Below are 26989 nucleotides of genomic sequence, written 5' to 3'. Positions count from 1 at the left end.
ACAGACAGACAGAGGGTGTAGTACTCTATTAAAACATGATGATCTATCGGATAGATGGATGGATGCATGGATGGATGGATGGATGGATGGGTGGATGGATGTATGGATCACAAATAGCAATCATAATAAAGAAATAATAAAAATGAATGACTCTATGGACCCAATAGCTGTAAACCCTGGTTTGATCAATTGTGTGTGGAACAATGTTTACAAATGAATAAATACAAATAATGAATCAAACACGGGACGTTTCCATTTACACCTTTTCCCATCGTCAGGATGTACCTGTTTAAATAATGGAGTCACTGAAAGACCTTCTCTCTGAACCTTCCGTCTGCATGAGAACACCCTGCAGGAGGGCGACGCCCAACCGCTGAAATATGCACTGATGACATGGGCTGAAGATGTCGTTGTACTAGAATAGACTAAATCTGAACCCAGAAACAACGGGATGGCTGGAATTTGGTGCACTGATCATTTTCAATGACATTTTAATGAAACCTGGCACATGACTCACTCTGAAATCATTGAAGACTTTAAATATAAATCTATAAATACTTCACAGCACAGTCTGGTTTTAGACCGAGATGACAATTGCTCCTAATAACAAAAAATGATATTTAACGACATGAAGCTGCCCTTAACTGTGTTGAAGCGATGCTGGTTTGTGGCTTGATGATAAACTGCATTTCTGTTCTAAATTGTATTGCACGGTAAAAGTTAGGGTATGATCTAAGCCAGGGGTCTCAATCTATAGGTTCGGGGGCCGCATCCGGCCCGCGAGACAATTTAATGTGGCCAGCGACATGGAGAGAATATACAGTATTGAGAAATCTGAGCCGCAAATATTCTGTTCAAATCACTAAAGCTCAAGTAATCCACACAAATGTACTTAACGTCCTCAAAATATAAAACAGAATTAAATAGATCATACGAGAGATATTTCTAACAGGATTAATGTGCGGGAGAAACAAAACAAAACAAAATAAGAAAACAGGCCCCTTTTCCCAAACACGACAACCTGGCCAGTGGCCCCCAGGTCATTTGAGTTTGAGACCCCTGATCTAAGCCAGTGTTTCTCAAATGGGGGTACTTGTACCCCTAGGGGCACTCAGGGGTATTACAGGGGTACTCAAAAAATTAAAGTGTTAAAAAAATATTGGTTATATATAATATTTAAAAAAACACATACAGTACATGTTTTATGTTAATTTCCCTAATGTGACTGAATGGGGTACTCAGCTGAAAAAAAAACGTATTGGGGGTACACTACCAAAATAAAAGTTATAGAAGCACCGACCTAATCAAGTTCAAATTCAAGAGATTATTTGTCACATACATCAATCAGAATCTCAGCATCAGATTATTTTTTATTCAAGAACATTTCCATATCCAAGGAATTAGCCTTGGTGAGGACTGCTGCACAGACAACTGGCGTAAAAAAAAAAAGCTGAACAGTCAAGAAAAAGAGAAACGAACAAACAATGATGACGTAAAATACCGCTCCCAGGCCTGAAAGGCGACTTTTATTTTGGTAACAAAGAAGACTCGTGCGTAGTTTCCGGAAACTTTGCGCCCACGGCGGTGACGTCACTCGGCGGCTCGTTGAGGATCTTGACGCCGGCAGCGAGCTGTCACCCGGGGTTCAGGGGGAGGACGTGGGGCTGGAGGACCAGACGCACCGCGGTGTACACGGTCTATCTTCAGGGGAAAAGGGCAAAAAAAAGGACGTTTTGTGCCTATGTGCAGCGGTGCAGTTCGCCTGGTCCGTTCATCGTCGCCGAGGAGTCACCGGCCAGCTCAGCAGCTAGCTGCCCGGCTAGCGCGTCCCTCGCCGTGAAGCGGCCGCAGTGACAGGGAGCATGGCGCTAATCCTGTTCAGCAGGTGCCGAGCGCCTCTGGTGAAGACATCCAGGTCCTTGAAGAGCGAGTTGAGGAAAGGCAAAGGTGCGTTTGAAGGACTTGACCTCGGGTGTGTTTTTTTCCACCGTGTCATTGAGTTGTGGATCACAATCAGCATGTAGAAGATTCTGGTGCGTGTGAGGCGTCCCTGCTTTGTGAACCAGCGTGTGGCGGTGTGTTGGCCCTGATTAAAGTGGTAATCCGTGAGATTCCTGAGTTGGAAAAAAAATCCCTTGTTTTAACATTTATCCATATTAACTGTAATGGAGCTTTATAAGAAATAGCTGTTTCATGTATTTGTGTTATGTATGGGCTCCTCTATATGCCGTTTCCATTGTTGACCGGGTCCGCCACAATTTGCATCTGCAGCGTAGCTAGTTGTGGTCAGTAAACTGTTGATGTGGATGAACAGCACTGTATGTAGGAGTGTATGGGCTTTTTTCATTGCAGTTTTATTACACACCAAACTGCTCAATAAAATGTGCCCCATCCTTATAAACACATAGAAAGGCAGAAAGGTGACACGAGTGACCTGGTCTGAGTATAAATAACACGGTGATCCGAGGGGAGTTAATTGCAGACAGATGTAGAGTTTTTATTTGACAGGTTTATAATCAATAGGGTTTGGCTTTTAAAAAAAACAAGTGCCATTGACAGTAAATACGCTGGTGTGTAACATGTAGGCGTGTTATAGAAGATTGGAGTGTCCATCATGTAGAACACGATGGGAATGGAGCTGTGGAAATGATTGTCTGTCGCAGGGGTCCAGCCACAGTGTTACTGGTAAGGACATAAACGTGGTGCAGGACTAGTGATAGAGATGTCTGCAGTTACTGACCGTCCTCTGGATTCAAGGCGTAAGACCCACGGGAAGCCCCAGGTCAGCGGCTCATGACCTCTAATGACCCCACTCTGCAGGAAATAAGCAACATCACATAATTTGTGTTTGAGTTATTACGTGTGCTGTACGTGACACTTAACCCCTAATTGCTCCTGATGGCTGCATCCGTCGGTGTTTGAATAATTGTAAGTCGCTTTGGATAAAAGTGTCTGCTAAAATGTAAGGTAATATAAAAACCTATTGATCAGCTCTCTCTGCAGTTTTTTGACCTTTGACCAAGGTGCAGTCTTATCACAGGCGGATGGTTAGAAAGGTTCAGGGCCATAAATCGCAAGTGGTGAGAATTAGCATTAGAATTAGCATTAGAATTAGCGTTAGAATTAGCGTTGGAATTAGCGGTGCCACGATAAAAAAATGTTTACAACCGATCCCAGTCCAGAGCACTGGATTAATTGGGAAGTGCTCTCTCTTGTGTATCCGCTTGTTCTAATGTTTGTGGTGTTGCTGGGCAGCTGCTTACGTTAGTTTGATTAGCTTGTTGTGTGGCTGTGGTGAACTCTTCGTGCTCCTGAGGGTGACGAGCCTTTAACCTTTTATAAGGTTTCTTCTGTTTAAGTTTTTCAATACCTCGCCACTCCACTGCTGTCAATTTGCCATTTTAGGACCATGTTGACTGACCGGAAAGAACGCCACACTGCAGATTTCTTCCATTTCTTTTTTTGCAGACAATATTGCACATTTCATAATTTGACATATTAAAGTATCTGTATTGGAACAGCTTCATCTGCTGATCTGAGTACATAGGGACCGGATAATACAGATACTAGTGTACAAACGTCAACGTCCCTTCTAACTAGCACGATAGTTAGAATCCAATCTCTAGCACCTGCATCACCCTGTTTGTGTTTGTAAAATCTGTTTATATGCTCTAGTTCAAATTTAACAACCGGGGCATCCTGAGGCATTCACAAAGCCCTCTGGCCTCTGTCTGGAGGTTTTTACTGTTTCCTCACTTCATAGGGATCATTACAAGGCTCAATTGTTACAGTCAGACTGTTGACAGTGGGTGTGTTAGCATTCCCCTCGGGCCATAGCGCCGTTTATTTCACACATGTGGCTATTCAGAGCTACTGCTTCCGCCTCTACCTGTTAGTTGGGCTACAGGTATGAACGCCATGCGGCAGGCGTAGTTTTCCGTCTGCTGCTAAACATCTACGTTGTAAAGGGAAATTCAAATGCATCTGTGGGTGGCAGATTTTCAGTTTTAATTCCATGGCTGACCTTCAAATGTATTCAGAGGACCAGCCTGCATCGATGCGTGGTCCACATTTGGTCCCCAGGCCGCCAGTTAAATAGACCTGGGGGTCGTGTGATAAGTTCTCACACATTCATTGACCAAAGCTGGTTTAATCACTGCTAATGTGTACCATGTCCAAAACCACTGACAAAACAAACTTTTGAGGCCTCTTTGAGTCTTTTCTATTTCTGACTTTGGGATCAAGGTCAATGTCAAATCATATCATAACTAATCTTTTGTCTCCAGTAGATTTTGTTGCTTTAGTTTTGAGTCCCCATGAACATGTAAATACTTAGAACAGGTAATTTTAAATCCTTAAAGTCCTAGATTTAATGTGTTATTTATGGACCCCTGTAGATAGCTCCATGCCAAGTACTCTTATGAATACTTACTTCATAGAGTTATGAAGTACCATTCTACTTTGTAGTAGTTGGTTTGTGGAGAACTAGAGGTGATATATGTTGATTAGTTCATTCCATTTAGAAAGGCACAAGGGTAAAAAACACGGCAAAATGAATAAAGTTTTAACTCAAATTTTAGGTTAGGTTTCTCAGCATGCCATTGGAATTTTCCAAAACCCATAATGTAAAATTTGTGTGTCCGGCTAGTCAGTGTTTGGACCAAACCTTTCAACCGACTCTAGAAATGGTTTACCCAGGAATGAATGAGTCACAGATGTGAAGTCCTTCCAAACAAGCCTAAACCCACAGCGGCCATACTGGACTTCATATACTGTATTTCCAGTGTATTCTCTCTGCATCGTGTGTGTATCCCTAATGAACTTTGTGTGCCACTGGATTACAAAGACGACATATTTCTGGTAGACTCTGTTCTGCCATGTTCTACCTTCACTAGTTCCCTTCAGCCTACCATGTGACGACAGGAGGGGGCGTGGCCAGGTCATCTCCCTATAGCTGATTGGCTGCTGGTTCTAGTCTCCCCTACATTCCCCTACTCGCTGCATGCATGTCACTATAGCCCCTTTCCCACATGGACTCTGTAGCATTGCTGGATAAAAAATTGTGGCAGTACCGCCTGCCAGTAGAATACACACCACTTTTACTGTAGGAAGTGGGCTAGGTGGAACAAGCCCAGAGCAGACTGAAAGACATGTCATGGCAAGGGCTCGTGTGTGTGTGTGTGTGTGTGTGTGTGTGTGTGTGTATCTGTGCGTGCGTGCGTGTGTTGGTGGGTGGGTGGAGGTTTGACCTGTTGCTCGTAGATTACTCTGAGTGGTGGTGTAACGGATCATAGTGGATCCGTGATCCATACGGGTTGCCCCCTACCGTTTTGGCATGCATGTGAACCGCGGATCAAAACGAGCGAACTGAACTCCGAGCTGCAGGAGCCGGAGTTGAGCTGGAGCTCAACTCCGATAATTTAAAGAAAGATGTGCGCGATCCGAGTCAATAACATAATTTATTTTACAATATTCCCAGTTGATTTGTCCACTTGAGAGGGCAGAACACTAAGTAATTAATGTTTTGGATTGTGATATCAAAGTGTGTGTGTGTGTGTGTGTGTGTGTGTGTGTGTGTGTGTGTGTGTGTGTGTGTGTGTGTGTGTGTGTGTGTGTGTGTGTGTGTGTGTGTGTGTGTGTGTGTGTGTGTGTGTGTGTGTGTGTATACATATATATGATGAGTAGATTTAGGGAAAAAGTTGAGATTAGAGAAGCACGTACAGAGTGGACTCGTACAAAGTGGGCGGAGTAGAAGAGACACTTGCAGTAGTGTTGAAAAGTTCCGCTCACTGAAAAGAGCCGGCTCTTACGGCTCCCAAGCATTTATTTTATTTATGAAATTGTACAAAATATATACATATTGTTCTTTTTTTTGCCCAGTTAAGTCCATGGACAAAAGTTCCTTTATGTGTTTTTTTACAGAATAAATGGAAAGCAAAGTTATATTTGTCTACTTTTTTTTTTTTTTTCTCTCTCTGATGCAAAGAATGATCCGATCCGTGACTCAAAACCGTGATACGATCTGAACCGTGCGTTTTGTGATCCGTTGCAGCCCTACTAACGAGCAACAGGTATACAGCCACACTGATCCCGGGCCCAATTACCTAGACCCAGGACAGGTGTGGCTGCTCAAAGCCCCCCACCCACACCACAAATATATCCAGCAAAGGCAGTAGGTAATCGTTCCCACATTGGCCTCCTTTACGGAACAGTTCCGTGTGGAGTCAGTTCCCACATGGATGACTGTTACGTTACGTAATGCTCGGACGAGACTTGGCAACAGAATCTGTTTCGTTTTTAGACCAGCGCCTCGCTCTCCGTCTCTTCTCCCCTCCCAGTCGGTCTTGGTTCGCTCCGCTGACAGAGACCCCGTTCCCGGTCGCAGTAACCCTAAGCCAGAGTTATTAAGTCAGTGTGATCATTTTCAACCTGTCCTACACTCTCTGCCTCAGGAGAAGGAACGTTCTCCACTCGTTCTACCGCTTCCTGTCCGCTCACTCCTTCTCCGGCTCCAGGTGGGCAAGCTTCTTCCTGATGCCCCCCCCCCCCCCCCCCCACCCGGGAAATCTGATGCTTCCATTCCCACACACTTCCATTCACAGCCGTACCAACATTTTCCCATTAATTATACGACTCAGAGTGGGGAAATTTATGGAATGACTTTTACAGAACATTGACACCAGCTCCTGCTCCCCCATGAGGCCAATGTGGAACATTGCCAATAGATTTACGGCTTTCAGTGCAAGTGGGAAAGGGGCTAGAAGCACTTGTCAGCTGCCTCTGGCTCGGGGCCCCTCACTAGGTGTAAATCCTGGTCCCGCCCGGTACCACGCCATGCTGTGGAAGCATGTGATGAGATGAAGAAGCTGCATTCACTGGCAGAGCACTGAGCTGCCTGTAAAACTCTGCAAAACAGTCAAATAAACAATGAGAATCAGTTAATTCCTCATACATTTCACATTACTATTGCTTATATTAAGTCATTGATCAGACACGTTTTTTCCAAAGCAATTTACAATAAGTATATTTTGTCACAGTAATACAGCCACTGTATGTCACAGCCAGGGAAACCTTATCTAGAAATAAGTAGCATGAGGAGAGTTAGAGAGAGGATCATTTTTTCATGTTTTTCATGTACCAGGATATTTTCTTTGGAAGAGTAACAATGTATTAGTTACAGAATACTAGTTAAGTAGACAAGTTAAATGAAATTACAAGGAGAATAAGAAAATGTAGGAAGTTTCTTTTAAACCAACAGAACGGATATAGCTCCCAATTACCTAAAACGCACGCGTATTTTATTGATGTTTACGTGTCTAAATGTATTTGACTCCGATTGTAGACGTTAATTCGTGTGTGTGTGTGTGTGTGTGTGTGTGTGTGTGTGTGTGTGTGTGTGTGTGTGTGTGTGTGTGTGTGTGTGTGTGTGTGTGTGTGTGTGTGTGTGTGTGTGTGTGTGTGTGTGTGTGTGTGTGTGTGTGTGTCTCTCTCAGATTATTATCTGGACTTGGCTGTTTACCTTGCGCTTTTTGTTTCAGGGAAACAAGATGGTGCCTGTTACGACTGCACAACACTCAGACTCTCCAGTCAAAAGTAAGTAGGCCAATTGCGACACACAATAATCCAGTCTCCCAGGCTTCACTTTTCTGTCTACTAATTTATTTGAATATAATTCTTGTCACACTGAGTGGAATTATGAGAGAGGATTCTAGCTCAGATCGTGCGCCGACCAGCAAGAGAATGTATTCACCTCTATATTCAGTCTGTAGTCCACACCTGCTTCAAACAGACCGCCATTTTCCCTGTACCAAAGAAACCTTCCATCACCTGCCTTAATGACTACCGGCCGGTAGCACTGATCTCCATCATCATGAAATACTTCGTCCTTCCTGACACCTTGGACCCCCTTCAATTTGTATATGGCCACAACAGATCTATGGACGACGCCATTGACCTGAAAATGCACACCGCCCTCTCCCTGGGTAAGGGGAGGATGCTGTTTGTAGATTACAGCTCCGCGTTCAACACTCTGCACTGACCCTGAGAACTGGAGCCCCTCAGGGCTGCGTACTCAGTCCTCCTGTACTTCACGTATGACTGTGTGGCTACACACAGCTCCAGCGACATCCACAGGTTTGCAGATGACACCACCATCCTATCTCTCCAACAATGACGAGACAGCCGACAGAGAGGAGAGCAGCGTCTTGACCACATGGTGCCAGGACAAGGAGATGATCGTGAACTTCAGGAAGCAGCAGCAGGGGAGGGGTCACGGCCTATATTGGAGATGGAGCTGAATTGGAGTCAGGCTCTTGCTTTAAGTTCCTCTGTGTGTTCATCAAAGAGGGCCTCACCTGGTCCAAGCAAGTGGACGCTGGGGTAAAAACTTCCCAAAAGCGCCTATACCTCCTGAAGAGACTCGAGAAGTTTGGCGTGTCTACCAAAGCTCTCACCAACTTCTACAGATGCGGCATTGAGAGCATCCTCTCTGGGTGCGTTACTGCCTGGTACGGCAGCTGCTCCGCTGCTAATCGCAAGGCCCTCCAGAGGGTGAAGACAGCCGAGCGCATCAATGGCTGCCATCTCACCTTTGTGCAAGGCATCTACCACACACGATGCCTAAGGACAGCACGGAAAATCATAAGACTACAGCCACCCAGGATATGGACTGTTCCCGTTGCTGCTGTCTGGTGGATGTTACCGGAGAATTTGGGCACGGACTACCACACTCACAAACAGCCTTATCCCCAGGCCATCACGCTCCTTAACCAGCAATAATAAATAAATTATCATATTGGAGACATATGAGAAGTTCTACATATGCTCTGGTCACTTGTACATTCATTGTAAATTTACCATTCTAATGTACATATTCTTGGCACACCTACACTTTATATTATAATATTTAAGATTTCTATTCTTATCGTCTCGTCATGTTCTCCCTCTATCTACAACCGTCAGGATACATGTATGTTTTACATTCCCTGGAACCGCTGTTTTATTATCATATAATTTTTTAATATTTTTGCTAGTTTTGCCCTCAATTGCTGACTCTTTTTAACGATTGGATATCTTTCAATGCCTCCTACGTATTTGTCATTTGCCTTGTCTCCTAAGAATTTCCCTGTTCAGAATAGGCTTGGGTGGTCATGCAAAATTCCAATCGGCAATCGTTGTGGGGCAGAGATCGGCGATACGTGATTTTTATTGGGGGTGCGTGCATTCACGTGGTGGGGTTCGCGCGCAAAAGCGTGAGGAAGGGGTTCACGCACGCATAGAATGTAATACGGCAAATGCAGTCTCCTCGTTCCAGAAGTCAGGATTTATTATTTACAAGCAACGTATCTACACAAAAACATCCAGTTTTTACTTAATTAACTCCCAAAGCAACGGAAAGCAACAGGGACAGTGGGAACTCATGACTTTCTTTGGAAGAGTACGAAGCGGGACAGTTCCTTAACTCAGTTTTTTTTTGAATGTTGTTTCATACATGTAAGAAACAAATAAAAAATGAATAGATGTAAAATAAAGAGACAGGCAGGGGAGCGTGCGTGCACCGCTGTCTGAAGGAGAACTCTGAGTTTAATGTTTTTTATTTTCCATACAAATAAGAAACTAAGGAAACAAAATAAATCTAAATCTTTCTCTGAGTATTTTCTTCTTTGGGCTGCTCCCGTTAGGCGTCGCAGCAGCGGATCATCTGCCTCCAATACCTTCTCTATGAGTATATATTGTTATATTATGATCACAAGATCTGCATACAGAGCGGCAGGTACGTGGGGGGGGGGGGCCGGATGGTGCCCTATGGTGCCCTATGGTGCCCGAGCACCTGCCCCATGGACCACACGGTGCCCTTTTATCAGGCGCGTTTTTTTTTTTTTTTTTTTTTTAAAGCATTAATGGGCATTGAGGCAAGATATATTCATGAGGAACTCCTCATGCACCTTGCACCTCGGTGCACCTGCGATGTACGCACTGCAGCTCTGCTGTGCTGCTCCGTTTGCCAAGAGTGGCAAAATGCCCAGAACCGGTGCCTTTTCTTTGAGCACCTCCCCCTCTGAAAGTCTCTGTATGGGACTGCAGAGGGGAAGTGAGACCCGATCACTGGACAGCTCTGAGCGGAGAAGGGGAGAACCTCTGTCCGTCTGTCCCCCCCCTCCCTCCCTCTCCTTCTTCCTCTCCGCTCCAGTTTCAGAACACGGTAAACTGCACTCACGCCGTTTCGATGCTCGGATTTCTCCCGGCGGAGAAACAAAAACAAAATGACTTTATGGTGATGGTCTGAAGCTGCTGGTGACTTAGGCTCTGTCTTAGTGATGGGGCGACACGTTTGAGGTCTGTTGATTTGGACATTAAATGCTGAGAAGTGGTGACAAAATTCCAAACTCATGCAACTTTTGGGATCGCAATATCCCGATTTCCTGTAGATACTGACTATAAACTTGATTTAGGGAGTCCTGCTTCATCATTTTAGTGTTTCTGGTCATTGCTTTTTATTTTGATGTGTAATTAAATATAAAGTCAAGCTTTGTGCCCCCCCCCCATCCTCCCCAACTCTTCCTGTAGAGTGAATGGTTTCCCCCTCTGCAGTTTGGCGCCGGTCCCTCCATTCGGGCCCCTCCTTCCCCTGCCGGAGGTCCTGACAGGCCCCCGCCCTGGCCCCGACTCCCAGCGGCTCTGCTGTGTTTTTGCCTGGGGGCCCTCTGCGTACCCGGGCCTCACAGCAGGTGCCCGCTGCAGGATATGGGCAGGCAATGTCCCTGGCGTGCGGTGGCTCCACGTCACAGGGCCCCGTTGGGACGACTCCAAGGTGGAGAAGTCCCTACGCTCGCTGAAGGACAAGAACAAGAAGCTGGAGGAGGGGGGGCCAGTGTACAGCCCCACCCTGGATGCGGAGCCCGCCCGGCGGACAGTACGGCAGTGGGTGGTGGATGAGGTGAAGCACTACTACCACGGCTTCAAGCTGCTGTGGATCGACACCACCATCGCAGCACGCATGCTGTGGAGGGTGCTGAACGGACACGCCCTGTCCCGCCGCGAGAGGAGACAGGTGAGGCCGTCTGGTCTGCCTGTACGTCTGTTGGTCTGCCTGTCTGTCAAACTATGCTCCAGTATCATTCAATTCTATTGTTTCAATTTCTGAGTCGATTATTATAACAATACTTTGATTGGAAGTTATGCAACCATTTTCCCCTTAGATTAAATGCCCCCATAGTCCCAAATTATTTGAAATATTTAATTTATCAGACTGAATTTGTTCTGTGAAACATTTTTATAATGCACTTCAGATGGTAAACTGAATAGTTGGTATCAGTTCTGCACATGTATATATAAATATAGAATTGCATCCTGAGCTGTCATCAATATCAGATTGAATTGATCTTGCCCAACCATATATCACAGTTAGACTGCGTGACGTTCCTTGAGTAATTATATTATTCTGACATGACTATTAAAGGCCTAATTCAATTCAACGGTTGTTGATGGGAAGTGTGGTATCATGTTGCATCCGTGCGGCTCTCAGGAGACAACAGATGGTAATGATTTAGTGTGTTTCCAGAATAGTTGACGGTCCGTGTGCATTTGGATGAAACGTGATTGAACAGGGATTCAGCTGAGACGCTCCAGACATCTTGTTCTCTCATGTTTAAGTCTCAGAGCTCATTGGATTAATTATACAAGTTGGCAGCGCAAAGATTGTTTAGTCCAGGGGTGGGGAACTTCCGGGCCTCCAGTCTACATCACGCTATCCGCTGAGCGTGCCAGGTTTGACAAAGCTGATATGTTTTTCGGTTTTGAAAGGGTAGTTAGTTGTATATTAGCTGCAAAAGTAACTGGTAAAATCCTTGTTTTGGCAACTAAGGAGCCAATTTTCTTTCCTTTCCTGTATGTAATTATTAATCTGGCTCGAAATAGGAAAAAAGGTTTCCTAAGTAGTAGTTGGACGAAACCCTACAGGGAGAAGCTCTTAAGATGGTCGGATTGGCTGACTCATCTTTGAGCTTCAGGGTTGGTACTGCCTTTCAAATGAGCAACCACGGGCCCACACTGAGATAACCGCTTCCTCACACCAACACTATTTAACTTAGAATAACTGACAATGTTGGTACATTAAAGGATTGGTGTCTGGGATATGTTTACTGCCATAAAGTTGCATGCAGGAAGCCGTTTCCAGCAACCCAGATTTAGCTTTCTTTGAAGCCAATCACCTTCCATTTATCATCCACCTGTTATGAGCCAATCAGATTCCACTTTGTTGATGGTGTGCCAATCACATGGGGCGTCACATGTTTTAGTCATTTTATCCTCTGCATATTACATATTATTTTAACCTCTGTATCAATTCTCTAGACCGCCGGAGTGCCTGGAAGGGCCCATGGAAGCATTTCTATTTTGATTATACAATGTTATAGCTATAATTGAAGTAATTGTTATTCTCGCTGACTTCAACCAGACAGGATCTTTCCGCGGACCAGGTCTAAATGATGTCTTCATCATAAGGAGGCGGGGACTTTCATTGAACCCAAACCTTGACCCCTAGACAGCTCTTCCAGACTGTCTGACTTTATGCTGCACTTTGGAACACCACCACATTGCACCGTGGCTGTTAGACGCATGTGTAGACCGTGTCATTGCAGTATGGCAAACCAATATATTTGATAGTAACTGTTTATTTAGCATATTTTCCAACCTGCTTAACAAGATGTAGACGCAAGAAGCCACAGGGAAATCACACGCAGATAAAACAAAAATATCACTGTGATAAAATGGCAAGAAAAAGTTCAAAGCGGTTACTTTACAGGTTAAAGAACAAGCTCATCAAACCAGGTGTAATAAGACTTCTTATATCGAAGCTGTCTACTTAAGTTCAATGCTGCTCAAGGCAAACATTCCAGGTTCGCTCCAGAAACACTGAGGTGAAACCATCCCAGCGCTGCGAGGCTCGTAACATGATCTGGAACAGCAGGGAGGTCGGCTCCAGGGCACACATTCAGCACTTCCCGCCATGCTGCAGCCGGCAGACACAAGACTGAGGAGCTGAGAATACTCTGTTAAATTGAGAAGTATGGGGCTGCTCATGCGGTTGACCGGGCCAAAGCCCTTATCTGGCAATCTGTCCATGTGACAGGCCCGCATGCTGCCTGTATGAAGAATGTTCTGGATGCTCCCCTGGCGTCATTTCCACCCTGTGTTCCAAATCCTTCACTTTGTAGTGGACTAACTGGGATGTGAACCAACACCCCTTTTCACTCTATTATCACGTCACTTATCACTTCAATTATCATTTCTCTCTGTCTCTCTCTCTTTCTGTCTGTGTGTGTGTGTGTGTGTGTGTGTGTGTGTGTGTGTGTGTGTGTGTGTGCGTGCATTTAACTATACAGACTTGACAATGTAGGGTCTAGTAAATGCTTTAAACCAAGCGACAATGTTTCTCAACACTGTGTAGAAGGCCTCTCACCACTACTGGGATGTGCTAATTATGGCCCCTGTTTCCCCCATTAAAGCCACACCATCAGCCCATCTGCACCTTTTTAAAGTGGGGCTGGCTCCCTCCCGAGCCCATCCACGTCCCATTCAGCTAACCTGGCCTGGCATGGCCTCCTTAATCCCTCACAGCTTTTCACATTCACTTGCTCGCCCTGGCCTCAGCGAAAGGTTCCTTCTATTTTAATCTGTAACCCCCCCCTCCATGGGGCTTTGATGTGGAATTCGGGGAGATGATATACATGTCAATGGGAGAGTAGACAAAGGTCTTTTCACTCAGCACGGGCCCAAATCCTTCACCCTCCCCGGTCCACTGACATGCAGGTGGGGCGAGGGGAGAAAGGAACTTGTGTTTTGCCCCCCCCCCCCCCCCCCGCCCATCCCTACCAGGGTGGTTCCTGATGATGGCCGATCTGGATTGTGTTGAAGCCTGGTCAATAAGCCACATTTTGACAGGGGTACAATAAAAATGGTCTGATAATGCGGTGGTTCTTAACATTTTTCACATCAAGAACCCTCAATTTGATACGCTTTGGGCCAAGACCCCATTCGATCAGATTTAGTCTCCGGGTTCCGATCAGAGCATATTTTTATCATCAGATTTGATTTAGTGTCTCCTCTCGTCAGGGAGATGAAAGAGAAATTCGTATCCAAGCAGTCACGATTGGAAATGTCTTGGAAGTGAAATCATGGTGGTGTTGAACTGTTAATGATTATGCCGGGGATCCCCTGGAACCTCTTCAAAGAACCCACGTTGAAAACCACTACAATAGTGGCCTGGTTCTGCAGAAAAGGCCGGTTCTTTGGGCGCGCCAATCAGCCTCCTGTAACTGCAGAGGAAATGGTGGCTGTGGACTGGGGCCGCATGCTGGGAACAAAACAGTGTGTTCTGAGGCTTCTGTCACCCAAGAGATGGATGGCCATGGATTCAGGAGTGCTGACTGTTGAAACTGCTGTTAGAGAGAGGGAGAGAGACACAGAAAGGAAGAGCGGACAAAGGAAGATTTGGAGGGTGTTTTCACCGGCCTTCCCTGGCGACAGCGGCTCACGGATGCTCTCTGCTGGAGGCGCAGTCAAACTGCAGCTCGGGGGACATGAATGTTGTTTTGTTGTCATGTCTTTTCTAAAGGAGGGATTTTATTTATTTATTTATTTTTAAACCACATCCAGTTCGTCCGATAAGATAAAACTTTATTTATTCTAAAGAAAATTGCTGTGCTGACATTTGTTCGCGGTAATGCACAGTTGGGGTAAAAGGTGCCTAAAATGGAAAATGCTGCAAAGTAGTTATAAAATAACTGAGTAGTAATTAAGGTAAATTACTTATTATATAATAAATTGGTAGACTGGAGCGTTTCTCATTCCTCCTGTGTCCACGTTGTGCCCTCCAACAACAAAACACACGATTACACAGAAAAAATTGCCAAAATAATTTTGCCGTTGAGTTGATTCTTGGGCACTGCTTGGTTCTCATAGTTAAGATGGATTAAATAAGCATGAATTCTGGGCTTATAAAGAATGTACTGCACTCTCAAAGTTATTTTTGATTATTTTCTTCTTGTGTTGACCATTAATTGTTATATATGCTACCAATTGTCGAAAAAATAATAGAAGAAAAACTCCAAATAACCATTTTGTTCATTAGTCATCGCTAATGAACAATTATTTTTCGGAAGTTATATTTCTTGATTTTTGAAAATGGCGTCCCCAGTTCCTCCGGACGTGTGCGGACGTCTTCAGACTCCTCCCCTTCCTGGTGTTCATCATCGTCCCCTTCATGGAGTTCCTGCTTCCCGTGGCTCTGAAGCTCTTCCCCAACATGCTGCCCTCCACCTTCGAGACCCAGTCCAAGAAGGTATGCAGCCGCAGCAAACATGTTGCACACATTTTGAATGAACCAGGTCTTCATCATCCTCCTCTCCCATTAAGACTCTATCCATTGCGTACTTTGGCAGAATGGAAGCTTGGCACATTGTTGTAGAATAGAAATATATGCACATTCTTGTTTAAAAATAAATAAATAAATAAACAACCTGAACACAACATTTGATGCTATTGCTCCCTTCGTGACAAACGGACGGAAGACTCTCTTTAGTCTCAAGCTCAGACTAAGTGTAGAAGGTTTTAAATATGCTGGAGTTGAACCTCCTGTTTTCAAGGTTAGAAACACGCTTAACGTTTTTAATAAATGCCTGGAAAATGGCGGGAAACGACTGGGTCCTGACACCGGGGCTGACCCTGTTTGTGCTGCCGTCAGGAGGAGAGGTTGAAGAAGGAGCTGCGGGTCAAGCTGGAGATGGCCAAGTTCCTCCAGGACACGGTGGAGGAGATCGCCCTCCGCAACAAGGCCGCCCAGGGCAACGTCACGGAGGAGTTCTCCACCTTCTTCCAGAAGGTCTGCAGACAACACTCAGAACCATGAACCTCAGTACAAGTATATTTAGATAAAGCTCATCATGACGATAGACCAAGCCTGTGAGGAATAAATGCTTAAATGTGTTAAAAAAATAATAAAAAAGATAATAAGTTGGGTGAGGACCCCCTGCGGTTCCTTCTTGTGGGCTACAATTTGAGAAAGCCTGATACAGCCGACTGTCCTCTCTGTTGTGACCCGGTCGTCCGTGCAGATCCGGGACTCTGGTGAGCGGCCGAGCAACGAGCAGATCATCCGCTTCTCCAAGTTGTTCGAGGACGAGCTGACGCTGGACAACCTGAGCCGCCCCCAGCTGGTGGCGCTGTGCCGCCTGCTGGAGCAGCAGTCCATCGGCACCAACAACTTCCTCCGCTTCCAGCTCATCATGAAGCTCAGGGCGATTCGCGCCGACGACAAGGTCCGAAGCGCGTCATGGACCCTGTTTTCTGTGTTAGTGCTAAAAAGAGGTGCGGCAGGGCGGGGCCGAGCCATCTTGGGTTCTGGTTCTGGTCCCATGGTGTCTTTAAGGAGCCTTACATTGAAGAAATCAAATATTTTATGAGAGCTCCAATAATCATCCCAATATCGCCAATATCGCAGGTATAAGTACCCGGTCAGAAATCCTGTGATATTTGATTTAGTCAATATCAGCCAGCCCAAGTTCATGGTATCACGTCATCCCTCTCGGATTTTGTAGTCTTTTTTGAGTGTTGCGACCAAAACTGCTTGATCCTGCACATACTTTTTACAGCGAAGGTTCTTTTTGATACTGGATACTGATAATGCTGCAGTCTTAGCCATCATTTACAGTAAATTTACATAGCGGAGGAATCACTTCCTGTTTCCATCTATGAATACGAGGGTGAGCGGAGCCTGACGAGCTCCGTGTGACGTGCGCTGTTTGTTACTTGCAGCTGATCGCAGAGGAGGGCGTGGCGTCCCTGAACGTGAACGAGGTGCAGACGGCGTGCCGGGTCCGGGGGATGAGGGCGCTGGGCGTCACCGAGGACAGGCTGCGGGAGCAGCTCAGCCAGGTCCGTACAACCACAACTTATTCCAAGAGGATTCTGTGTTTTTTTAAATTTTTTATTTTAGTTTTGTTTGTTTCCACTGAAGCCGTCTTTAGTCTGAATCCAACAAATGACAACGGCACACTGCAAGTTTCATTCGTTTCTATGCAAACGTCACGTCACAAGCGCTGAAATTGTTCAACTTTTGCGACTTTTTGGTTTTTACTTTATGACTGGAAGTAGGCTTGGGCCGAAAAGGCACGTGGACCTCCAGCTCCGGTTCTAGGCATTTTGCCGTTCTGGGCAAACGGAGCAGCACAGCAGAGCCACATCGCAGGTGCACCGAGGTCCATGAGGAGTTCCTCTTGAATATATCTTGCCCAGACAATCCGCTACCTTGACACCAATTCATTTAAGAAATTTTTAAAAAAGCGCGTCTGACAAGAAGGGCAACGTGGGGTCCATGGGGCAGGTGCTCAGACACCCTCTCCCTCAAAAATGGATGTTTTGTGTTAATACTTGTAAATAATAACTCCTGCACTTCTGGAACGGGGAAACCACATTTGCCGCATTACGTTACGTTCCATGGGTGCGCGGACCCCAGCGCATGCGCCCCGGCGAAACTCGTATTCGCTCAAGCCTAACTGAAAGCCACTGTTGCTAAGCAACTGGAAAGCTAGCGTTATTTAATTGTAGTTTTTGTCTTTATGTCACTATCAAAGTATAACCTCGTAACAGTGTCATAATACAGATATGCCTCATTAAGAACAGACATATAATGAATGACAATGTAAAGAATCACATAGATTCAAACTGAACTCCACCCTAACCAGTCTCCTCCCCCGTCCAGTGGCTGGAGCTGCACCTGAACCAGCACATCCCCACCTCTCTGCTGCTGCTGTCTCGAGCCATGTTCCTCCCTGACACACTGTCCCCCGCCGACCAGCTGAAGACCACTCTGCAGACCCTCCCTGAGATGGTGGTGCGTGCTCCACCTCCTCCACTCTTACCTTCATCATTCCTTTTAGGGATTCTGCCAATCCTGCCTCAATGGGAACACAGTAGACCGGCTTCAACCTGCGAAATTCTGCAGCTCGGATTTTAACCATTTTTAAGATGCTACTGATAACTGTTAAAGCTCGACGTGGTCAAGTGTCCAGCTCTACTTCAGATCTTTCAGCATTCCATCACATTTTTATAATCTTATATTTGAATTGGTATTTATCTGTTTCGCTATGATTTTATTTTGTATTCAATCTGTCACCCTGCCCTTTTATCATATCTGTTGTGAAGAACTTTTGAGATGGGCCATATCAATATAGCCATTCGTATTATTTTATACATACATTTTCAGATTTCATAATGAGAAGGCTCTGAAGCCTCTGTTCTGAAGGTTCGGTGCGTCATCTAAATATTCTGTTACAGCAATCTGCATAAACACACACAACGTCTTTATGTCAAACATAAATTTGACGTAAATACCAGAGAACAGAGTGTTAATCGATCTCAGCCTGACCTTGAAAATGCGCCTCACCCTCTGCACGCTCAGACCAAGGAGGCCCAGCTGATGGTGGCGGAGATGGAGCTGTCCAAGGTGGACAACAAGGCCAAGCTGGAGACCACGCTCAAGGAGGAGGCGGCGATACGCCAGGACAACCAGGACAGGAAGATGGAGAGGCTGGCCGACGCCGCCGAGAAAGCTGCCAGGGTGAGCGGGGCTGGAAGTGGAACTCGACACGACGAGCCGCGGTGCTCAGATCTGCTCGTTCTAATGTCGTCATTCCCGCTGACGGACGGTTCTGATGCTCCGTCCTCTCCCTGTGCTCCTCGCAGGAAGTGGAGGTGGAGCAGGACGCAGAGAGGTCCAATCTCAGCCAGCCGGAGGCGGATCCTGTGCTGTCCAGCCTGGACCCGGAGACACTCAGAGACACGGCGCCCGTCCTGGAGGCGGTCAAGGTAACACCCATCAGCCTCCTGTCAGTCTGAACGACGGCGTTGTTTTTACACAATTATACTACGCCAGAATTGTGGATACTTTGATTGTATAAAATGTAACTGGGTTATATTTCTGCATTTTAACGGCGGGTTTTCTCTCCAAAAGGCTCTTGATCACCGTGTGGGTTTTCGCCAACACTGAGTCATCCCTTCCAGTTAATTCTTCAACATACGCTTTCATATGAAAATGAAATATGTAAAAAATGATTTATCCACATACGAGGCCAATGTTGGTCCCGTCCATGAGTCCTTGAGGCCTTCCTCACAGTGTGAGACTTAGAAATGTCCGACCAAAGAAACGGTTGAGCTTCTCCGCTTGACTGTCGTGTTCAACGCTCACAACTTGATCATGTCCTCATCTCTCCCCCGCTTGGACCAATCACGTTGCTGCGTTCAGTTTGAGCAGTGGCAGGCCTTCCTGCGCTTCCAGGTCAGCTTCTACAGCCCCACCCCCACCCCCACCCCTTCCTAAAGTCACCCCTCTAGGATGGTGTCCGTTGCTATGGTGACCTTTCTTCCTCCTCTGTTCTAGTCACCCCTTAAGGATGGTGCCCGTTGCTATGGTAACCACCTCCTCTGTTCTAGTCACCCCTTTAGGATGATACCCGTAGCCATGGTAGCAGCCTCTTGGTTGTACAGCCTTTCCTCCTGTCATGTGTTGAAACGTCCTCTTTCCTGATGTCTTTATCCCTTTGGGTTTGTTGCGAGATCTTGGGGTTATACTTTATCGACTGATGTTTTCTAACTGTCTCACTGCAACGGAGCAGCGTGTCAACAATTAGTGAGATTGAATCTCTAAATTCATATTAAATTAATATTAATTCATGGTTTTTCATAGACATTTACACATCTGCACAAACGGTCAGGTGTGAGGAAAACCAAAGATGTAGCATAGATGGACGGTACAGTTGCATCCGTACACAAGCGTGTACTCCACATCCTAACATAAATACAGTATGCCCCACATTCCAAGTTCTGCAGCAAAACCTGAACCTCTGAACCCTTTGAAGGTGTGATGATGTCGTTGGTTTGTGATGAGGCTGTCCTGTCTCAGGGCGAGGAGATCACCAAGGAGGAGATCGACCTGCTGAGCGACGCCTGCACCAAGCTGAAGGAGCAGAAGAAGCTGCTGACGCTGGAGAAGGAGGAGCTGGAGGAGCTGAAGGACGACGTGCAGGAGTACAGCGAGGTGAGGCCCCCGGCGCGGTCTGCACCGCCAGTACACGGGTGGACGGGGAACGAACGTGCGCTCCTCTACACGCTTCCGCCGCCGTCGTAGGTGGCAGGGTCCGCCTTCCCTGGCGAGAATCCAAAGATCTGGCACGAACAAGGACCAAGAGGCGGACGTCCTCCTGGGTTTCTAACGTGTGTGTGTGTGTGTGTGTGTGTGTGTGTGTGTGCGTGTGCGTGCGGTGTAGGACCTGGAGGACCTGAAGAAGGAGCTCTCCAAGTCGGGCCAGGAGAAGGCGGTGGAGGAGTCCAAGGCCAGCCAGCGTCTCTCCAAGAGAGTCAACCGCATGATCGGACGCATCGACAAGATCATCGGAGAGCTGGAGAAGGACAAGGTGGTGCTGGACGGACAGATGGACAGTGGAGCCACGCCCCCCGTCGGGTAAGAGGCCCCGCGCCGCCGCTGAACCACCGCTCTTTAACACCCGGGGAGACATTCCTGTCACGTCTGGGTCAAAACAAAGTGTACATTTAAATTTGGCTCAGAGTCGATGTTGAAGTATCAGCTGTGAAGACACGCCGCCTGTGTCAAAGCTGTTGAACAACACAAAATAGTTCAACTTCCTGCCACACTCAGGGCCTGACGATAAGTGTTGCCCAGTTTCCCCGGCAACCAGGTTTGGGCCACTGTCGACTATTTAGTGTGGTCTAGATCTCCTGTTCATCATTTTTCAGTTTTAGAAGAAATAAGTGCAGTACACCTCTGTGTGTTTAGAAACTTCCACCACGGAATTTAGCAGCACGGAATTTACTCTGAGTGTTCTGTCGCTCCTGACGACCACTTCTAAAAGTGTTGGTTCTAACGTCCTGACGACCACTTCTAAAAGGGTTGTTCTAACGTCCTGACGACCACTTCTAAAAGTGTTGGTTCTAACGTCCTGACGACCACTTCTAAAAGTGTTGTTCTAACGTCCTGACGACCACTTCTAAAAGTGTTGGTTCTAACGTATTGACGACCACTTCTAAAAGTGTTGGTTCTAACGTCCTAACGACCACTTCTAAAAGTGTTGGTTCTAACGTCCTGACGACCACTTCTAAAAGGGTTGTTCTAACGTCCTGACGACCACTTCTAAAAGTGTTGTTCTAACGTCCTGACGACCACTTCTAAAAGTGTTGGTTCTAACGTCCTGACGACCACTTCTAAAAGGGTTGTTCTAACGTCCTGACGACCACTTCTAAAAGTGTTGGTTCTAACGTCCTGACGACCACTTCTAAAAGTGTTGTTCTAACGTCCTGACGACCACTTCTAAAAGTGTTGGTTCTAACGTATTGACGACCACTTCTAAAAGTGTTGGTTCTAACGTCCTAACGACCACTTCTAAAAGTGTTGGTTCTAACGTCCTGACGACCACTTCTAAAAGGGTTGTTCTAACGTCCTGACGACCACTTCTAAAAGTGTTGTTCTAACGTCCTGACGACCACTTCTAAAAGTGTTGGTTCTAACGTCCTGACGACCACTTCTAAAAGTGTTGTTCTAACGTCCTGACGACCACTTCTAAAAGTGTTGTTCTAACGTCCTGACGACCACTTCTAAAAGTGTTGGTTCTAACGTCCTGACGACCACTTCTAAAAGTGTTTGTTCTAACGTCCTGACGACCACTTCTAAAAGTGTTGGTTCTAACGTCCTGACGACCACTTCTAAAAGTGTTGGTTCTAACGTATTGACGACCACTTCTAAAAGTGTTGGTTCTAACGTCCTAACGACCACTTCTAAAAGTGTTGGTTCTAACGTCCTGACGACCACTTCTAAAAGGGTTGTTCTAACGTCCTGACGACCACTTCTAAAAGTGTTGTTCTAACGTCCTGACGACCACTTCTAAAAGTGTTGGTTCTAACGTCCTGACGACCACTTCTAAAAGTGTTGTTCTAACGTCCTGACGACCACTTCTAAAAGTGTTGTTCTAACGTCCTGACGACCACTTCTAAAAGTGTTGGTTCTAACGTCCTGACGACCACTTCTAAAAGTGTTGGTTCTAACGTCCTGACGACCACTTCTAAAAGTGTTGGTTCTAACGTCCTGACGACCACTTCTAAAAGTGTTGGTTCTAACGTCCTGACGACCACTTCTAAAAGTGTTGGTTCTAACGTCCTAACGACCACTTCTAAAAGTGTTGGTTCTAACGTCCTGACGACCACTTCTAAAAGGGTTGTTCTAACGTCCTGACGACCACTTCTAAAAGTGTTGTTCTAACGTCCTGACGACCACTTCTAAAAGTGTTGTTCTAACGTCCTGACGACCACTTCTAAAAGTGTTGGTTCTAACGTCCTGACGACCACTTCTAAAAGTGTTGGTTCTAACGTCCTGACGACCACTTCTAAAAGTGTTGGTTCTAACGTCCTGACGACCACTTCTAAAAGTGTTGGTTCTAACGTCCTGACGACCACTTCTAAAAGTGTTGTTCTAACGTCCTGACGACCACTTCTAAAAGTGTTGGTTCTAACGTCCTGACGACCACTTCTAAAAGTGTTGTTCTAACGTCCTGACGACCACTTCTAAAAGTGTTGGTTCTAACGTCCTGACGACCACTTCTAAAAGTGTTGTTCTAACGTCCTGACGACCACTTCTAAAAGTGTTGTTCTAACGTCCTGACGACCACTTCTAAAAGTGTTGTTCTAACGTCCTGACGACCACTTCTAAAAGTGTTGGTTCTAACGTCCTGACGACCACTTCTAAAAGTGTTGGTTCTAACGTCCTGACGACCACTTCTAAAAGTGTTGGTTCTAACGTCCTGACGACCACTTCTAAAAGTGTTGTTCTAACGTCCTGACGACCACTTCTAAAAGTGTTGGTTCTAACGTCCTGACGACCACTTCTAAAAGTGTTGGTTCTAACGTCCTGACGACCACTTCTAAAAGTGTTGTTCTAACGTCCTGACGACCACTTCTAAAAGTGTTGTTCTAACGTCCTGACGACCACTTCTAAAAGTGTTGTTCTAACGTCCTGACGACCACTTCTAAAAGTGTTGTTCTAACGTCCTGACGACCACTTCTAAATGTGTTGGTTCTAACGTCCTGACGACCACTTCTAAATGTGTTGGTTCTAACGTCCTGACGACCACTTCTAAATGTGTTGTTCTAACGTCCTGACGACCACTTCTAAAAGTGTTGTTCTAACGTCCTGACGACCACTTCTAAAAGTGTTGTTCTAACGTCCTGACGACCACTTCTAAAAGTGTTGGTTCTAACGTCCTGATGTTGAGCCGTCTTGTCTGGATCTCCAGCTCGGCTGAAAGAAACGCTCTCAATGAACTTCATAGAGAAATTAAGTATTTTTGTTTGATGTTAATAATTATTATGATGCATGTTAAAAGAAAGTAGGTTTACAGTCAGTCAGCTGTTGGAGCCAGATCCATGAAGAACTGAAATCAGACTCAAATTCTGGTGTGGCTGGTGGGATGTTTGTTTTATCATTTGAGTTAATGACGTTGTTTTTGCAGCTGTAATCATTTTCATCTTCATCTTCATCTTCATCTGCATCATCCATTCCTTGCAAAATGGTCGGGGAGATAAGCAGTAAAAATCTGTACACATTTTAAATCCAGGGTTCCTACGCAGTGTGGAAAAGTATGGAATTAGATTTTCGTATTTTCCAGGCCTGGATAAGCATGGAAAAAAGAAGAGGGAGTAAATCAATATATTTGTGTTTCCAGACTATTGCCCCTATTCTGTTTTACAAAATATAAAATTCTAAATTCTGGGAGGGGGACGACTTGATATCGTCAAAAGCAACTCAAGAAGTACGGCGTGCGGCCGAATACACACTCCTACGCAGAGCCGCCTCTACGCCTGTATGTCACACCTCCGCCCGGAGTGCATGATACCTGTACCACATCCTGACGTCCGTGTCCAAATGAGTTTGAATGAAAATGCGGCGATATTTTTGAATTGCATATATACACAGCATCAAAAGTAACCAAATATTAAGCTTGTCTGAACATTTGTGTTACGCAGTGATGGAGTCGTCAGAAAAGTAAACGGACCATCTTTTCTGCCTGAGGAAGCTTTCACTGTAACCTTCATCGTGGGTTCCATGGACATTACATTACATTACATTGATCAGACGCTTTTGCGACTTACAATTATTCAATCACCAACAGACGCAGCCATCAGGAGCAATGAGGGGTTAAGTGTCTTGCTCAAGGACACTACAGCATGCCAGCAGGAGGAGCCTGGGATCCAACCAGCAACCTTTAGATCACTAGACCACCAGCTCTACCTCCTGAGCTACCATCCCCATAGTCAATAAACAAGGCGGCACGGACGCGGTAAAAAACTACATTATTAAACTTTTTTTTTTTTTAACTCGTTTTTTTGGTTGTTTATTTATAAGATAGACAACAAAAATATGGGGGCCACAATAATATTATTCAATATGTTTCCAGAAAATAGTATGAGTATCGGTAGCACCGGTGAGTTGAGTTGCTTTTTTGGGCGGAGGTGTTTGACAGTGGAGCGTCGTCCTGCGTAGCGGTGTGGACTCCGCAATGACTAAACGCATGTTTTCCGGGGGCTGGCTTGACAATCCCTGGTTGGACCTGTCTGGGTTTGGTGTTCATTGATTTGTATGCGCTCCAGTCTTTGCTGCAATCTTCTGGAAATCACTTGGCAACATAACAGCAGACCTGGTCATCGTGTAGCATACATGTTAAAACAACATACATTTTAAAACCATTTATTCTCATCATCAACATCTAGCGATTTGTGCTCAGATGTCAAATAGAGTCTGAAAAATCTACCTGGAAGTCTGGAAATTTGAGCCTGGAAAAGCATGGAATTTGGAAATGGAAAATGTGTAGGAACCCTGTGGACACATATTTGGAAACCTTTTCTAATCCGATTAAAATTTTGCAGATTATTCCTTGATAAATATAACGGCACCAGCAGGTAAGACGAGTCCCCTTGAAACCCGCATCACCTGCTGCTCGCCAAACGCTAACATTGCATCGTGGTTTGCATCGGCATCCATCTCTGATTTTCATTTTTAACTTTTGTTTGATCTTCGACGAAAATAAATAACATTGAATCTGAACCTGTAATTCAAACTGATTCCATAGATTTGAAATTACGGTCAGAACCGATCGGCAGAATATTGTGGATCACAAACATTAATGACGGTTTGAAATTGAAAGAAAGGCGATCGGATATTGAAAGAAATCTCCTCTCCCCCACCATTTTACCCCCTGTCCAACCGAGTAACCGTTTCCTGTATGCAGTCTGTTCTACACCTTCAGGGAGAACCTGATCAGCATCGACGAGCTCATCAGCGTCATGCGGCAGATCCAGAACATTCCCGAGCACAAGCTGCAGAGCATCGCCGAGGCGCTCGACGACAACAAGGACGGAAAGATTGACATCGATGATGTCATCAAGGTGCGCAGTTATTCCAGCTAAGCGCGGCCTTTTTTCCCAATTCCACAAACACGTGTTTCTATCCCAATTGAAGAGGAATTTGAAGCTAATGGTAGAAATTTCAGATAAGATGTGAATTTCACTGAACTACTTTAGCTGTAACTGAATTTGCTGTTTTTTTGTGAGCCTGCATGCTTCTTTTTTAAGTGTTAAGTTTTGATTTAAACCTGCCAAAATACTGGCCTTTTCTTAAACACATTTGACAATAATTAGTTTTTTCAATTATAAAGATAATAAAATAAATAAATATTTATATATTAAAATAATTTATAATATTATAATTAATATAATATGTAATAATAATAAGAATTATTAATAAGAATTATTATTAAATGATACATAATTAATTGTATTAAATAATTATATCTAATAAATAATATTACATGATTAATCATATTATAAAAAAATGTAATGAATTATAAATAATTACTTTTTTTTCATGATTATCGTTTTGTGATTCAAATTTTTGAAGGCACCGATGTTTCAAACAATTTAAAGAATTGGACAGATATAAGATGAGTGTACTAACACATGTGGCTGCAGGTGGTTGAGCTGATCGACAAGGAGGACATCGACATCTCCACCACGCAGGTGGCCGACATCATGGTGATGCTGCAGAAGGAGGAGAAGCTGATGGAGAAGGAGAAGGCCAAAGAGAAGGTGGAGAAGGAACAGGCAGCTAAGATCAACAGCTAACTCCTCCTGGGGAAGACTTCCTCACACCGGTTAGACTGGGTGGTCGAGACCAGGACTTCTACTCTGACTGGGGGGTCTAGACGCAGGACTTCTACTCTGACTGGGGGGTCTAGACGCAGGACTTCTACTCTGACTGGGGGGTCTAGACGCAGGACTTCTACTCTGACTGGGGGGTCTAGACGCAGGACTTCTACTCTGACTGGGGGGTCTAGAACAGGACTTCTACTCTGACTGGGGGGTCTAGAACAGGACTTATACTCTGACTTGGGGGGTCTAGACCAAGACTTCTACTCTGACTGGGGGGTCTAGACCAAGACTTCTACTCTGACTGGGGGGTCTAGACCACGACTTCTACTCTGACTGGGGGGTCTAGACCACGACTTCTACTCTGACTGGGGGGTCTAGACGCAGGACTTCTACTCTGACTGGGGGGTCTAGACGCAGGACTTCTACTCTGACTGGGGGGTCTAGACGCAGGACTTCTACTCTGACTGGGGGGTCTAGACGCAGGACTTCTACTCTGACTGGGGGGTCTAGACGCAGGACTTCTACTCTGACTGGGGGGTCTAGACGCAGGACTTCTACTCTGACTGGGGGGTCTAGACGCAGGACTTCTACTCTGACTGGGGGGTCTAGAACAGGACTTATACTCTGACTTGGGGGGTCTAGACCAAGACTTCTACTCTGACTGGGGGGTCTAGACCAAGACTTCTACTCTGACTGGGGGGTCTAGACCACGACTTCTACTCTG

General features: G+C 45.5%; 1 protein-coding gene across 4 annotated transcripts; it reads left to right on the top strand.

Moving 5' to 3' along the window:
* Positions 1–1607: 1607 nt before the first annotated feature.
* On the top strand, positions 1608–26639 carry letm1 (leucine zipper-EF-hand containing transmembrane protein 1). 4 transcript variants are annotated; one of them, XM_080012907.1, is made up of 15 exons: positions 1608–1947; positions 7539–7593; positions 10591–11050; positions 15197–15340; positions 15743–15880; positions 16113–16316; positions 16813–16932; positions 17759–17890; positions 18458–18616; positions 18742–18864; positions 19958–20092; positions 20322–20515; positions 24985–25017; positions 25347–25503; positions 26086–26639. In XM_080012907.1, exons 1-15 carry the CDS (start codon positions 1863–1865, stop codon positions 26236–26238), a joined length of 2292 nt encoding a protein of 763 aa, XP_079869033.1. In that variant the 5' UTR covers positions 1608–1862; the 3' UTR covers positions 26239–26639. The 4 variants fall into 4 exon arrangements, with proteins under 4 accessions (XP_079869033.1, XP_079869032.1, XP_079869035.1 ...); XM_080012906.1 differs by having other exon boundaries at positions 10567–11050; XM_080012909.1 differs by lacking the exon at positions 24985–25017 and having other exon boundaries at positions 10567–11050; positions 25365–25503.
* The last annotated feature ends 350 nt before the right edge of the window (positions 26640–26989 follow it).

This window comes from Zeus faber (assembly GCF_960531495.2).
Source record: "Zeus faber genome assembly, chromosome: 13".
NCBI lineage: Eukaryota > Metazoa > Chordata > Actinopteri > Zeiformes > Zeidae > Zeus > Zeus faber.
Note: the sequence above shows the minus strand (reverse complement) of the source record. Positions and strands in the feature narration are given on the sequence as shown.

Coding starts and splice junctions, on each gene's coding strand:
- letm1 (XM_080012906.1), top strand. CDS start 1,863: ATGGCGCTAATCCTGTTCAGCAGGTGCCGAGCGCCTCTGGTGAAGACA. Junction 20,516..24,984: donor GGAGCCACGCCCCCCGTCGG/GTAAGAGGCCCC, acceptor AAAATTTTGCAG/ATTATTCCTTGATAAATATA. Junction 25,504..26,085: donor ACATCGATGATGTCATCAAG/GTGCGCAGTTAT, acceptor ATGTGGCTGCAG/GTGGTTGAGCTGATCGACAA.